This window comes from Seriola lalandi, unplaced genomic scaffold, assembly GCF_002814215.2.
Source record: "Seriola lalandi dorsalis isolate HSWRI2012SDOR001 ecotype SW California unplaced genomic scaffold, Sedor1 jcf7180002054559, whole genome shotgun sequence".
Taxonomy (NCBI): domain Eukaryota; kingdom Metazoa; phylum Chordata; class Actinopteri; order Carangiformes; family Carangidae; genus Seriola; species Seriola lalandi.
Window position 1 is genome coordinate 1,002,676 of NW_019525112.1, and position 16,212 is coordinate 1,018,887.

The 16,212-nt window shown below is 39.6% G+C and overlaps 1 protein-coding gene across 1 annotated transcript in view; it reads left to right on the forward strand.

Annotated features, from left to right (window-relative positions):
- The window catches only part of nalf1b (NALCN channel auxiliary factor 1b), a 77,296-nt gene extending 64,423 nt beyond the window's left edge, over positions 1-12,873 (forward strand). Inside the window, exons 2-3 of the mRNA XM_023415961.2 lie at positions 4,088-4,259; positions 7,166-12,873. Coding sequence (XP_023271729.1) covers positions 4,088-4,259; positions 7,166-7,467 — 474 coding nt within the window. The 3' untranslated portion in view covers positions 7,468-12,873. The remainder of the gene's footprint in view (positions 1-4,087; positions 4,260-7,165) is intronic.
- Positions 12,874-16,212: the final 3,339 nt, after the last annotated feature.

Consider the following 16,212-nt stretch of genomic DNA (forward strand, 5'->3'; position numbering starts at 1 on the left):
AAATGCAAGTTATTTTTATCATCCAAAATGTAATTTAAATGTTTGATTATACAACAGGTCATTCTGGGGGGAGGAAAAATGAACAATTGGAAGAATGAATGACAGCTAGCTAGCAATTATCTAATATGTTTTTGCTTCAATAAATATCAATAATTATTGTATAGATAATACTTTTAATATTTTCAAGGAAGGTGTATTTTCCAAAATCGTGAGACACCTCATATTTAAGCTAGACAGACATTTCCCCAGCTGATTATTGTGCAAAAATGTACTGTATGTACTTAGGCCTCAAGAGCCCTTCTGGTGCTGGCAGATATATAGAAACCTCCCGGCAGGGTGCGCTTTGTGAGCACACATAACCAAAGAAATTTCACATGCGTGAAAAGTCCTAGGGGAAACGCTGGAGAGAACACAATAACAGGAGTTACAGTTAAACAACAGAAGCAAATGAGAGATGTAAAAGGAAGTGAAAAGTGACAGCAAAAGGAGAACAGAAATTTGAGAGCCAGCTGGCTGACCTCTAACTCACTGACTCTGTAATTGAGGAGAAGGCAGTATTTCACTCTTTCCCTGAGGGGTTGCAAGAACACACCAGATAGGAAAAAGTTATATAAATGCGAGAAAGCCCATCCTACCACTATCTATATCATGACGCTCCTCTCCCTATCCCTCTCACTTGCTGCCTTGCTCTCCCTCTCTGAGATTTGACAGTAGGATGATAAATTACTTCATGGGTCTAGAGTAGACTGATGGTTGAGGGAGTAGAGATCTCGTATGCCGTAGCAATGGGCTTTACTAACTGCCGCTGAGTGCAAGAGGACACAACTGTGTGGCAAAGGGCCAAAAAGAGCTGTGGTTTTTACACGACATCTGTTGCATCTGAGACAGATGTTAATTCTGACTGCCAGGCTCACAGGGCGCGCTTGCCATTTTTTGTTCAACTTGTCACCTAGATCTGACTTACTGCAGTTCTTTGTCCTTGTAAGTAACTGTTACTAAACAGATGGAATAAGGATGTAAGGACATGAAACAGATGGGTGAGACCTTTTCTAGGCTCAAGTCAAAGCTAGGATGTTGCTGTAGGTGGCATTTAAAGATAATGTCTTCAGTTGTGTTGTTATTGATTATTCAGCCTTTGATTTTTTTTTTTTTTCTTCATTTATGTCTGAGCCTCGGTGCAAGTTGTTCTGTCATTCTGCTGAGTAGGGGAAATGTCTGATAAATACCAAGACAAATACTACTTGATACTCATTACCACTGACATTGTTAGTGTAATGTGATACCTTCCAGAATGAGAGGAAAAAGCCAGTGTTTGGTCCGGTTCGTCTTTATATCCCCATGCTGACAGCTACAGGATGAGCAGTTGTCTAAACACCGAGAACAGCAGGACATGAAATGGAAAATGTGTTGCACAAGCAAAACCGGAAAAGACGAGTGTCCTCTCACACAGGCCTGACAATCAAGTTCACAGACACACACACGCACACACACGCATAAATGTACACGGTTTGTTAGTAATTTTGAAATATCAGCTCTAATGTGTACAAGATGTGACAGAGTGTCATGTGACCACATTTTCATCTGTGACATTTACATAGTGATAGCGGATTAGAGAGAAGGGCAGTGTGTGTGTGTGTGTGTGTGTGTGTGTGTGTGTGTGTGTGTGTGTGTGTGTGTGTGTGTGGAAGGGGGTGTATCCTCAGGAACCAACCTTATCTTCAGCTGGAAATCTAATTATTAGCACACAGCAATTTACTGTGCAGTATCTATGAATGTGTGCACAGTCTCTGTATGTGCACATGTTCAATCATGTAAATAGTCTGTACATCTGAGTCTACAATATCCGTGGCAGGTGTTGCAACCCAGATGTTACTATGTTACTTTGAAGCATTATTTATACCATAATATACAACGATAGAATACATTTCAGATGCTGCACTACGAGATGTCACTGTGGCCTTTATGACCACAACAGATAGGTGAGTAACAGGCAATAGCTTCTTGTCACAGTAAGGATGATTGTTAATATTTTAACTTAGGGCAATTTGCCCTCACTCAAATTCTGAAAAATTTGCAAACATGACCCATGCATAACAATAATGCATTGCATTTAGTTTTTTGTCCTCATTTCAATCACATATTGCATTCTCCTTTGCTTATTTACAGAATATTTAGAGTACAGAGTGCAGAGTGTAAAATGAAACACAAATATAGGTCATATTCAAGAGAAGCATTAAGGAGAGAAAAAAAAGAGGATGAGTAATAGGCCAAGAGGAAAATGTCAGCAGCTTGTTTGTGCAAAAATGTTGCAAGATGTGCAAAGATGTTTGATGATTTAAACACAACATTATGATTGTGTTGTATTTATTTGTTTTTCCTGTCCTCTCCACTGTTACCATAGTTCAGCTCATATGATTTGCAGTGCAAGCTTTTGTATTTATACTGGACATCATAGTCTTTTTTTGTTCCCCTTTTACACACACACACACACACACACACACACACACACACACACAGACGTCAAATGTCTACATGGAGAGGTGATAGGATCTATGGTTTGTTGCACTGTTTTTAGGCATGATGATTAACTCACAGCAGGTGCTAACTTGCCACTCAGTCGCTGGAGAGGTTCACAGGAAATAGCTAATTGCTGCAGGTGATAATGCCACACAATGAGGCAACCACCTTATCACATGAGAAAAGAAACATAAGGTGCTAACCAAATCATTTGCCCCCACTTGTGCACTTGTAGAGTTGAGAAAATGGGTGAGAAAAAGATTAACAAATTACTACACGCAAACATCAACATTACGTAATATAGTTTTGACTGAATTCAAAATATAACGGACATGAACAAAGCTAACAGCGACATTAATAAATTGATCTGTTATTTACTAGTAATTTTGTATTGAAAGAGCTGTCAATCAATCCGGTAGTTGTGGCCATTCACTGTAATTTTTTTTCTTTTTATAATAGTTGTTCATGGCAGAGTCCGCCTTTCCCATGCAGGTTTTAAATTGCATACCTGCGCATGAGAAATTGATAGAATTCAATGCATGCGTGTAGCCTACTGCACATGATGTGGGACAGGTTACATTACAAAAAATGCGTGCATGTGTGAGTTCAGGGGTTCAGTTTTACCATCTAACACTGCTGACTGTCTTCTTTGGTCATCTTTATTAAAAGAGGATGACTCCCCTTAGCCCATGGTTTGTTTGGGTGTTCTGTAAACAGACACATGACTGTTTTTACTATTTTTTCTTCTTGCATTTCTGGCACACACAAACTATTTTGTTGAGGTTTTCCTGATCGTCACTTAAATAAAAGATGAAATGTATTTGTGAAAATTCTACATTTAGCTTTCGGTGTTTGCCACTGAGACAACTATTGCTTGATTCTCTGGATCATAATTGATTGTTATACTGGTGGAGCATTTTATTCTTGTTAAAAAACATTACTGATGTAAACAAAGCCTTGCAAGCGTCAGAAAACAATAGTACTTTAACTTTGATTTAATTGTTTTCTGAAGGGAGTGTCTGCACTGTTGCGACAATGCCAAGTTTCTAATGTAACTAGACATTTTATGGCGGTGACACTCATTTGTTTATATGAGGGTTACTGTTATAAATTGTGACTTCAAGGCTTGTAAAATGAGTTACAGTTCCTCTGGTGCTTTAAATGTTACTCATACTGTATGCGGTGATAGTGAATGACATGTCCTGGACTCCTCCATTTGAGGACCACTGCATACAAAAACAATCCTTCTGAAAACAATAGAAATGCAGGCAGAGTAAACAGTAACGCTCAGCTGTTCCGAAGAGGAGTTTGACTGACAAAGGGACGACTGCCCAGCAACAGCCACGTTCATTAAACAGTAGATATCAGAATCAGCAGGATATCTGCTCAGTGCTGTGTGAATCAATAGCTCTAGAGGTCATAGATGATGCACGTACATGTGAGAGTGTGCATGCGTGTATGCGTATCCTCCAAACCCTCCTTAACTCATCAATATCCTCTCTCTGTCACCCCCCCCCCCCCCCCCCCCTTCCCCCCCCCCCCCCCTCTCACCTTTCTGTCTCCCACCTAGATGGTTTATAAGCCCTGGCTGTGTTCTCAGTACTTCCAGACCACCCAGATGCACTGCAGCAAGCCAATCCCCTGTGGTCAGTACTGCCTGGAGGTGCAGCAGCGGTGCCCCTTCATCCTGCCCGACAATGATGATCTCATTCACGGAGGCAGCCCCAGTTTTATATGCACAGGTACAAAAAAAAAAAAAATCGTTTTACAATTTGTGTTTGTTTTCTTCAGATTAGCAACAGTACACCACACGCAGCTGCCTAGTGCAACGTTAGGAGTCTACCAGTAGGAACTGAGGAGTTGTGCTTTGTTGACTGTTTGAGGGATAAAAGAGCCTTACCTCCCCAAATCCTGGGATTCAAAGCTATGAGTAATAAGCTTGTCTAACCTCTACTGCTTTTGCCCACTCTGTGTACTTTAGATCTTGCTCTTGGCCTGATTAATTTTATACAATGAGCAAACACCTAATGAGCATGTAGGGAGTGTACAGTCATACTTCAGTAGGACACACTTTGGACAGGATGTTCTGTCTTATCAGCAGTGTATCAGAGTGATACACCATCACAACTTACTGCTGACAATTACTCACAGCACAGCACAACAATCAGCTGCACAATGGTGCACCGTCACAGTAAGTCTGTATACTCTGTCTGTACTGAACAGTATATAACACTCTGTGGGCCACTGTAAGTGACTTTACTACTACACAGTGTAAGTGCTTACTCCCACCCCAGGTCACAAGCTGAATCCTTAAATAAACAGTTAACCTTGTTTGGAGCAGATTTGCATTGCATATACATGGGAGTTGAATCCCCCACAATATGAATGCGTGAGCAGATTTTTGTCCCCAGAATTCAATTAAAACAAAGGCACACATTTTACATCACATGTTGATGCTGCCCTCTGGTGGCCATGTTGAGCATCAGGTTACAGGCATGTACAGCATGACACACAAAATTTAAAGCACAACATTTAGGTTGCTCACTGGTGCTTGCTTACTGTTTTCACTGAAATGGAAATATAATTCTGGTGATATGTGACAACGAGGCACATGATGAGGCCAAAACCAACAATGTGCCTGTCAGTCTCTCAATAGATTCTTATTTCCCCAGCCTGTCTGTGGTTTTCAGCCCTCAGCCAATTTGTTTAAAAGGAATCTTTGAAAAATGGGTCATGGATATGAACTTTCATTTTTTAAAAAGTAATTAAGGAATTATTTCCTAAAACAGGTGAGCACTGTAGTTTCAGTAACACTTGGCAAATGTTGTTCACACAGGAATAAATAGTTCATTTGTTGGGGACTATTCCGTGTTAACGGCAGTAGGACAGTGTATGTGGGATTGACTTGAAATGGTCAACAGATCAATGTTGATCAGTTCCATGTAATGAAGGAACATATCACACAGCGCAATGGTGCAGCTTAGTGATGTGTTTTTAATAGTTTCGCAACAATTATGGAGGTCTATGCACAGAGGAATAAACTATATCAGGCTTGGGAATACTTAGTAGGATTGATTAATTGATTTTGGTCTTTTCATGGGCTGAAGAATATCTTATCATTCAAGGTCGTGACTAAGGTATCCAGTTCAACCATAACAACATCAACTTTAATCTATAGTCTGCTATGAGAACACATACTGATGCACTCAGCAAGACTGATCCAGTGTTTACATACATACTGTTAGTGAGTAAGATGACAGCAGCTATTTCAGTTCTGTAGGTTGGGGTCTGTCACTTCTGCAGACTGTATATATACCGTAGGCCAATGTGCATGTGCATATTTTGTCTGTAAGTGCAAACACGATCACTCTAAGTGCAGATTTTGTCAGAAACTTGCAGTAATTACACGGTTCCTCTTGTCCCAGTTAAGCTGTAGACAGTCAAAGTGTGCTGAGTGGGCACAGACGTCTTCAAAGTTCACTCCCTCACACATGCCGTGACAGATCCCCTTGGCTTATGATGTCATTGGAAGGTGTCAGTCTGCTGTTTGTGATTACAGTCCTTGTGTTGAGGCAGTACAGTTTGGCACAGCACACAGTGTATCTGTACTGTGTACTTTGTGTTTCCATGTATCTTCACATTAAAACAAAAAATACTGTACATTTTAAGAAGGTTTTCGTACACTTTCTCGCCATCAAAAGTGCCTCTGTAGCGTATATGTAGGCATACTTTTACAGACAATATTAAATTACAATAATTCAATTTGGAAGAAGAATAGAATATAGATGTTACTTTTACCACTTTGATAATGGCCTTCATAATTTTCCATAATTTTTGTTTGAGCAGCAGTCCAAAACCTGGCAACACTCAGTTTAAACAGAAAAAACTGTTCATATTAATATTTTAGACGGTAAGTGTTTCCTTAAAAATTACTTTAACAGTTGATTATGAAAAATTGTTGATTACATTTCTCGTTGACAACACAATGAATCAAATAATTGTTTCAGCTCTGGTTGCCAATAAATAAGAAACAAGCAAATGCAGAAATTGCTTTTGCTTACAACTGATGTGCATGTGTGGATGTACGATTAGTTTTGTAAAATGAGTTAACAACGTTTATTTCAGTTTCTCTTTCTGATAGCATGATATTATATTATTGGAGATATTAGCTGTACACCCACCGTAGTGTTAGCCATTCACTAATTAGTGTATTCATGATGTTTAGTTTTCTCTGTAAGGTTCTTTTGTGTTGATTTGTTCCTCATGAATTGTGGTGTTTCTTTATGTGTTTATGTGCAGGTGTTGTCAAATTTGTGAATGTGTTTGATTATTTTCTTGTGTTTTTCCTTTCGCAATGCGTTGAGCTCTCTTGACTTTCCAACCATAATTTCAACCTGAGAATAATCAAGTTTAATTAATTTTCTCTGACTGTTGTTGTTATTGTCTTTTCTATCTTTAGGTTATCAAAGCTGTGCTTGTCAGGGAAGCTGGATGAGCTGCATTACTTTTTTTCTTTTTTCACAGGAAGATAGAATAGGATTTATTAAAAAGAAATGTTTCATGCCACATCTTTAAGACAATGTATGAGCTGTGAGCTAACTTTTTATATCTCCACCACCATCCCACCCCCCCAAACCCTAACCCCCAGGGCTGCTGGAGGACTATCCATCAGGTGTGGATCCAGATGCAGAGTGCTGTGACGTGCGGTGGGACTTGAAAGTGGACAACCGATCCCGGGGGACCCTGAAAAGAACTCACCCGCCATGCCAGCATCGTACCTCCCTCAGCTCCTCAGCAGCCTGCAGACTGTGTAACAGCCGGCTCAAACTCTGCCTGCTGGTCCTCGTCCTCCTACACACTGTTGCCAGCCTCACTGCATCCCACAATGCAACAGGACTGGGCCTCCCCGCCATCACGCCTCTGGAGGAGAGCCCTGCCAATGAGGAGTGATAGAGCTGCCAGGAGGAGGTGAGGTTGTTGGGGTGGGGGATTCCCTCACCATGGCAACCGTTGTGGAAAAATACAGGCACAGGAGCTGTGTGCCTGTGGACATTCTGCAACGCTTTCTGGCAAATGGAAAATGTGGGACGCTTTGAGATGAAAGACACACAAATCAATCAAAATAAATAAATAAGTAAACAAACAGACATACTAAGGGTCTCAACCAGTCCCTTAGCTAGGAAAAGGGGACAATGCCACAGCCTTTGTTGAGTGGGAAGGTCGGCTTCCTCATGGCTGAGTTTCTCTCACTACGCTTTTTTACACTTCCAATTATTGGTTTCTGTTGCACTGGCTGACTATGGAATAACACAATCATATTCTCTTTCTAATGTTCATCCTTTGTGTTTGTTTCTGGGTCTCTCATACAGGAAGAAAATGTGTTCTCTAAATAAGACAGATAATGTGTAAAAAAAAAAACAAAAAAAAAAACAATTAGCTGCAAGTTTGTGTGTGTGTGTGTGTGTGACGGTTTGTGTTTCAGGACTGTGTGTGTGTGTGTGTGTGAGTGTGTGTGTGACGGTTTGTGTTTCAGGACTGTGTGTGTGTGTGTGTGTGTGTGTGTGTGTGTGTGTGTGTGAGCATGTGTGTGAGCATGTGTGGGCATGTGTATGCATGTCTTTACACATGTTTGTATGTGTGTATGAGAGAATGAGTGTGTGTGTGTTGCTGACAAGTACCCTAAAAGTCTACCTAACAGACTGGTGTAGAGATGAAATTTTTATGGAGCCCCCCCCCCCGCAACCTAACGGGTGTCACTTAGCTCTGCCGTGCTGGTTTGTTGGGCACAATCCCATTAAAACTTAACTGGGTTTTGAATGTGGTTCTGATGTCCATAATAAGCTCTATGTTTAACACAGGTTTATGGTTTTTCCTCAGTTTGTTTTGTGAGATAATATTCATCTATTATTACTGTTTTTTTTTTGTTTTTTTTACAAGGATCAAACCATTTCGGTAATTAGCATCAGTAAAACTCTACCACCTGGCTAAACTGTGAAAAGCATCAGGAAACAAACAGGATGCATTCCTCCAATGTCATCTGCACTCAAAGTCGCAAAGGTTACCTCCATTTAATTACAAATTGGGCCGTATTTTGGTTTTCACCAATAATTGCGATCACAGCACCATGTTTATTGACAATGATTAAATGAAGACTGACGTGGGAAGAAACACGAGCAGACAATTTAAACAGACCCCAGATTAGCCAAACATATTTGGAGGATGAAATGAAGGCTGAGTATGTGCACACAGTTTTCCTGAAGGATTGTTTGGGACATTTCAGGTGCACTCACTTTTAGTTTTGAAATCATTACAAATAAATAATAATAATCATAAATATTAAATTAATATGTCTGATCATCTGACCCCTAGTTGAAATGTTCCCACATCTCAGTCAAATATAACCAATAGAAAAAATGGTCAAGGCTATGATCTTTTAAGCTTCAGGCTAACACTATGACAGGGCTGAGGCATATGATCAAAATATATTTACCTCGATAATCACGAAAGCTGAAATAGTGATTATTTTAACATCACGCTGCACACTGCTGTGTTTTGAATGAAGATGAAGGAAAGACATTACTAGATCCCTTTTATTAAACATATTGACATGAGCAAAATAAGAAGCCTCAAAGAATCTTTAATTTGGTATAAATGTTTGGTTCATCACCCATTGGTACTAGTTATAGTTAGTTGGTAAACTAACTAAAATAACCTTAATTTACAAAGACAGGATAATGAAATTCTTCCAACAGATCCTCCTGTAATTCAGTTTTTAAACAGTTAGCCTTTTGTCAGTAAGTGTCTTAATTCACATGATGGTAAAAAAAAAAAAAAAAAAAAAAAAAAAAGCATGAATAGGATGATTTTATCTCACAGAACAAAATGTGACTTTCTTAAGCTTGTTGTAACCAAAGATGTTATTTCAGGCATTTAACCAAAATCCCATTCAGATTTTCAGCCACATGGGTCAGCAAAGTTAACTGACATTGGAATATTAGCACTGGACCAATATATTTAGCACCATTGCTCCAGACGTAGATACTTTTGTTATTTTAGATTTTAAAGGTACCATCCAGTCCAAGTAATGTCTGCAACATAAAAATCCCTCTGTTCCCTCTGCCTCAACAGCTTTGGTTCTTTTCCTGCTGCAGGTTAATAATCAAATGTGACAGCAGCATGAGTAATAAGTGATTATATCCCATCACCACTACTCGAAAACAACAACTCAATTTACTGTTTTCCCCTGAACCAAAAATATATTTGTGGTGTAATTTTAACCTCAGGCTTTTTTATTCCCAGGAAACATACTGACTGGATGTTACCTTTAAGGACTTTTCATACCTGGTAAACTGCAATTCCCAATCAATTATGATGACCATAAAATGTCAGCATGTCACTAAGAAAGGTAGCCTGCTACCTGCTGTAGCATTAAAGGAAATCCCCTGACCCACTAATAGGTATATAACAATTTTCCCCCACTCCCGGGCCACACAAAAAGTTGTAGAATGACATTCAACATCTCACCAACACAGAGACAATTTGTTGAAAAATGTTCACTTTGTTTTGAATCAAATTGTGTAATCTATTCTCATTAACTGCATGTGGAGGCTCTCTGTAACGTTATGACAGACTCTTTTTTGTTGACTGCCCCACTACCTGTATAAGCACCACACCTTATCCCGAATCAGCTGCTGTAGCATGCCCACTGTCTTGTACTTTTCTCCTCAAAACATCAAACTAATCTCATTAAGTAAAGGGCTTATTAAGAAATACAGTACATTGTCATCAACACAGTCAAACACACTCAAACACTCCAAATTGTTAGCAGAGAAAGGGTAAAATCATGGCTCATTCTCCTGAAGTACAGAGGTGGGAGAGCTCGAACAGAAACAAATCCAGAGAGAGGAGCATGTCATTGTTTGTGTAAGCACTATTGGCAAAACCTGATAATCATCTAAGTCAGCTGATACTTATGTTTAGCTTTTAAATGTTGACCAGCGTGTGAACAGAAAGGAATGGTGTGACCTTAAGGGCTGACCTCTTCTTCAGTTTCTAGTTTTTATTTTGTGTCTCTTTGATGAACAAGGCTGTGAGATCAGGTATTCAACGATAAACAGATGTTGCTGAATGCATTTTTTTTTTTTTCCACACTGAGTATGTTGATTACTTAAACGAGATGTCCAATCCAATATCTGATGTCAAGAATTTTATTATACAGCTTATATGAGGATTTAAAATTCATCGTTATTCAATCCATTTCTGTATAACCAATATATTGGCTTATTTTGACACTTATGCTGTTAAGACCCTGCCCCACTCTACACTTAACCATTCCTGCTTGCATGAAATAAATAGCTGCTCATTGTCATTCAGCACAGCACACCCATGCCCATCTTGGATGACCGCATTCAGTGACAGAAAAATGCTGCTATACTATTGGCCACCAGTAGATGGAGATATTTTTATTCTTTTATATTGCTTCTGCTGCTGAGGACCTACCACACAAGGACTGTCAGATACAGAGGAATCAGGAAGGCCGAGCTTGGGAAGAAAAGGTGACGGATCTGTGGGTAAAAGTGCGCTGTTGTACTCTATGTGTGTGTACGTCTGCGTACATGCACATGCAGAGATGTGTGTTTGTGTCTGTTGCTAATTGCCATGTTCTCTGGAGAGCTCATTAGCATTGCCATGACCTTGGTGCCTGCAGGACAGGTGTGGCACCCACAGGGATCTGCTACACTAGTTGTCCCATTATTCACTGCAGCCCTAAAGCTGCATGGACTGTAGTATGAAACCATTGTACTGTACAATGTGTAATCACTGTGTCACCGCCCCAGGACCCAAAACAGACTAGAGTAAATCTATGTTTTCCCTAAACTGTCTAGTAGAATATTTCCCCAACCCTTGTCTGAAATGAGGAAAAACGGGTGTCAGAGGCAGTGCAGAGAAGGCCAGGGTGAATGAAGTGGACAATGATGTGAATCTGGTGCCAAAGCATACCTTATATTGAGTAAAATAAACCCAATTCATATCTGATATGACATGCTGCTTTTCGAAGGGCAACAGGAGGAAAAAACAGGGTCTGTCAGTGTCATAGAAATGTGCCATGCAACCTTCACCACAAGCACATGTAAGGGATCTTTTAAGACGTACATGTGTTTTCATTCTGCCTATCATGTCAGCGGCCATGCTGTGATGGAACAACCATCACGAGCCAACCGCTGGACATGTATTCATACAGTAAACCTGCATTCAAAAGTCATGCAGAGGCCATGTCTGCTTTACATGCAGTAATGCATCCTTACTGTGTGCTGTGCATATTTGTTGTCCTTCATTCCCCTACAGACATGTTTGCACCAAGGATGGACATTTTTGTGTGCAAGATTTCTTCCAAAAATTCATAGAATTAGATTTGACTTAATGTAAAACTCTAATTTGACTTTTGTTGGTAATGCAGGCATGCACGCAACAGTTACTCTGCTGTGATAACTTTTTTTGTGTGTGTGTTTTGGTTTGTCGATTTTTTTTTACTGCATTATACTGAGAAGAAATTGTGTAGGGTCCTATACAGTAGATTCCATCTAGATCCCTGACAATGGTCTGTAGCAGTCATAGGGTATGGCCTGTCACATTGCATAACACACACCAACCTACAAAAACCTTTTTGTGTTTTAACCCTGCACATATAGACTATGTATGCCTCTTGCCCCCGACCCCCTGTGCACCCACCACCAAGTGGTATGTACACAAATATTTCCCTCTGTCACTCCTTCTCAGCCTCTCTCTGTTTTCACAATAGTTCCGTTCTCTATCCTGTGGATCTATGCAGAAGCCCATTCCTTTTTTGGTTGTAAATACGTTCCCTAGTATGCTGAACAATGTATGTCTTTTCGTCCAGGTTTTCTTGTGTATTTTGAGTTGATGTCATGCTATTACTTTCTTCTTCTTCTCTAATTCTTTTTGTATTTTGAGCGTCTGAAATCATTGATGTTAAAAGAGAATGTGGTGAGAATTAACCATTAGAATTGTCCTCAGCTTCACAACCTTATTGTAAAAGGTTGTGGCTCTGTGTGTGTGAAAGCGAAAGATTTATTATTATAGAAATGAAAAAGGTTCAAAGGCATATAGAAGTATCATTGCGATTATGATTATTATGATTACTATTATACTACCAGTATATTGTAATATTATAGATGCTTTAGTTCAAGTAACTTCTTTAATTTTTTTACAAACAACTTTGATGAAATGATTTATAAAACAGTCTCACAAGTCATGATCTTTTCGAGAATTAAGAAAACTACTGCTACAATGATTAAAATTGTGTTCTGATGAAAATAAATACAGACATATAATCTGTTCCTCTGTTGTGTTCTTGTATGACATGATATTATTCGATGCAAGGATGCACAACATGCAAAAAAAACTGCAAAAAACGAAAAAACATGTCCATATAAAGACATATTTTTATACTTGACTGACCTTAAAACTGACAACAGGCAACCAGGGCAAGTCTCAAAACAGTGATGAACATCTAAGAATGTCTGAATAGGCAGTTTCCATTTCCCAAACCATGATGACGATGGAAAGTGCAATCGCGTTGCATGTTTTTTTAAGTGGTGCTGGTGCTGACAGCAGTTCAATGATCCCTAATGAAGCACTCTGCTGGTGGAAACAATTGATTCAGCAAAGGTAATGTGTGCTGTCAGCTGCCCGAGCATAGAACAAAGCATTAAAACAAACTAGCTTTTAAAAGCTCATTCAGTTTTCACTTTAATCGAACTTATTTAAACATTAGGATAAATTTAGCACTTCTATTTATATTTTACAATGGCTTTTTCCTTTTCCAGAATTGGAAGCATAATTGATGTCACCGAGTCAGAGTGCACCTGCTCAGTTGATGCAAATGATCTTCATGTGTAAAATTGTTGGTTAAATATTTGATTGGCTGAGATATACTAGGCTACTTAAATAAATCAACTCTGACAAATATATTTTCAGCAAAAACAAATTGATGTTCATATTCTCTGAAGGAAACTGCACGGATTGTTTGTCATAGTCAAATGATACAAAAGGAATTTTAGGCTTCTGTTCATTACAATATACCCTAATATTCACAACATATGTTCCACTGTCTACGTTAGTTTATGGTATGGAATTGTGACAACATGTTGTTCCACTTAAAACCATGAGATGGCAGTATTAGCATATTACATGCAGTGAGTGCTGGTATAACTCCAGGAGTACAATGAAACAAATGTAGACAGCTTATCCACAGGGATTATAAATGAATACTATTCGATTTTATTGACTCATTTTTTATCTTAAGCAGAGGAATTAGTTTACACAATGTCCACTGGCTGCCACTGAATATATAGGCTACCACAGTGTTCAAAAGGTCCTATATTTTACAGTTTTCTAGTATTACGACTTCGGTCGTATACTATTCTTTTTGTTTTTTGAATGGTGGCGTTATGTGAGCGTATGCAAATGAACGTGTGGTGAAACCAGACGGTGATTGGGGCGCAGCTTTCACGATGGCAGCTGATTGGCTCCTCTCAGATGTCCACCAAGATTTAAAGAGCCAAGATGGCGCGGCCGAGCAGCTAGAGGAGAGGCCTACTTCCTCCGACACTCCCGACCGACTACACTTTTTTTTATCCGCCATTGTCTTATGATAGTTGGGGAGTTAGTAGGGGTGCACTGCCTTTTTCTTTCTGATCGCTTTTTCTCTTGGTTTTTCTTAGATGGGGAGCTTGGTTCATGTGTTTTGGTTTGGTTACCTTTGGGCAAGTTATGTTGATGTTTTGTTTTCAGGTAGTCTTTATCGCGCATCACAAACATTATGAAGCGAGTCAGTGAGTCTCCGGAGTTAGCGTAATGTGTGAAAAGTGAAGCCAAGGCAGTTCCATTCATACTTTTTGTGGACCATCTATTACGACACCTTATGTGGATTAAACGACTGTCAGTGAGATGGGCTGCCTAAACTGTATTTTCCACTGGTGGTGCTCTATAACAGGCTCAACCCCCAGTGCTACTGTAATGGTGGATTATAAAACAGAAGAACAATGCCAAATTGCATATTCTCGTTCTTCTTCCACTCTGTGCCAGTGGCCCTTCCACCTCGGATTAAGTCCTCATTTCTATTTCAGCTTGTTGGGGGGATGAAGTGCTCATCTGACTAATCCTCAACTAGCCTGCCAATAGTCAGCATCCAATATTCCACCTGTCATTCAGCCCACAGTCTGGATGTGTGTGCGTGTGGGCTATGAAAAGGCTGTGTTTTTTTTTATAGGGAATAATTGATTGTTATAATACTGGCACTCAGCACTTCTGATGGAATTTAAGCAGTAGTAGGGCTGTCATGCTGATTTTGAAATCCTCTATCAATGACATTACTACAGTACAAGTATTTGTACTTAAATGACATAAAAATTTGTACTATGATTGTTGTACTCCTGGAGCTCTTGAATGTTCAACTCTGTACTGCCATTTACTCACCAACAGGGGTCAGTAGTATGCAGGCATAAAAGGAAACATAACAGAAATTTTAGATTGATCTGTTGTAATAAGGTGTAAAAAAGTATTATATAGACAATGTGTCCCTTGGAAACAAAAAAATGGGTTATACAGCATTGTTTTTCATATCTTTGCATGTTTGTTCTTGCTTCAAATCCCAAACAATCCTTGAACCAAGAAGCAAAAAACCAGGCTGTGTGGCAAGCCAAACCACTGAACCAAGCTGAGCCGAGATGAGCTTGGCTCAACTGAGCCATGTTTTCTTTTTTTCTTCTTTCCACCAGCCTGCATGCTGCTGATCGCTTGTAGGCTAATCCGCAGAGAACAGACATTTGTCAGCTCTGCTGGGAGCTTTGCAGGTGTTACAGAAACTGTAGGAATAACAGAAATGAATAAGCATCTGACATGAAAAATCACTCTTTCACCACCCCCAGTTTTAATTTAGTATCAATTACTTACTGTAGTCTCATGGAGGTGCTGCTACTGTGTTTTTGTGTGTGTAGGCTTCTGTTGTGAGAACAGTTGAGAAATGTCAGCCTGTTTAAATATTTCACAAAGTTAAAGCTTCTGAAGTCCTTATGTAACTGCCCCTCGTAACAGTTTTTAAGCCAAGTCTCTGGCACATCCTATTTTTATTTTTTTTTTCTTGCTTGTTTTTGCAGCGGAGTGTGTGTGTACTGTGTGTGTTCAGATTTTATAACAAGAGGGAGGGGAGGAAAGTAGCATAGGACTACAGGGATTTAAGGAGATGATCTGCCTCAGTGGAAATTCAACACATCAGACAGACCAGTGTCGTTCACATCACTGCTGACGGAAAAGAAATGAAGCTATTTATTGTGCTGCACTGTTCCCAATCCATGAGCAACAGTTTGGTCACTGTTAAGGGCTTAATGGATGAGGCAAAATTAAACAGATGCTTGAGCATAGTTGATTAGATGAGCAGAGTTGGGTACTGGGTTGTGAATGTTGCTTACAACAGTGTTAGTGGCTTTGTGGCAAGCGTCAGTCAGGGCAGAGAAGCCTAATTACACACTAATTGTTTCTTATTGTCCCTCAATTATTAATGAGGTGCATCCATTCTGTAGGTCTCCCTGGATTTTTGCCAAGGAAGAAGAGGGAATCTACCACTGGCAGCTAAATGTTATGACCTTAATAAGTTAAGTCCAAAGAGCTACCATG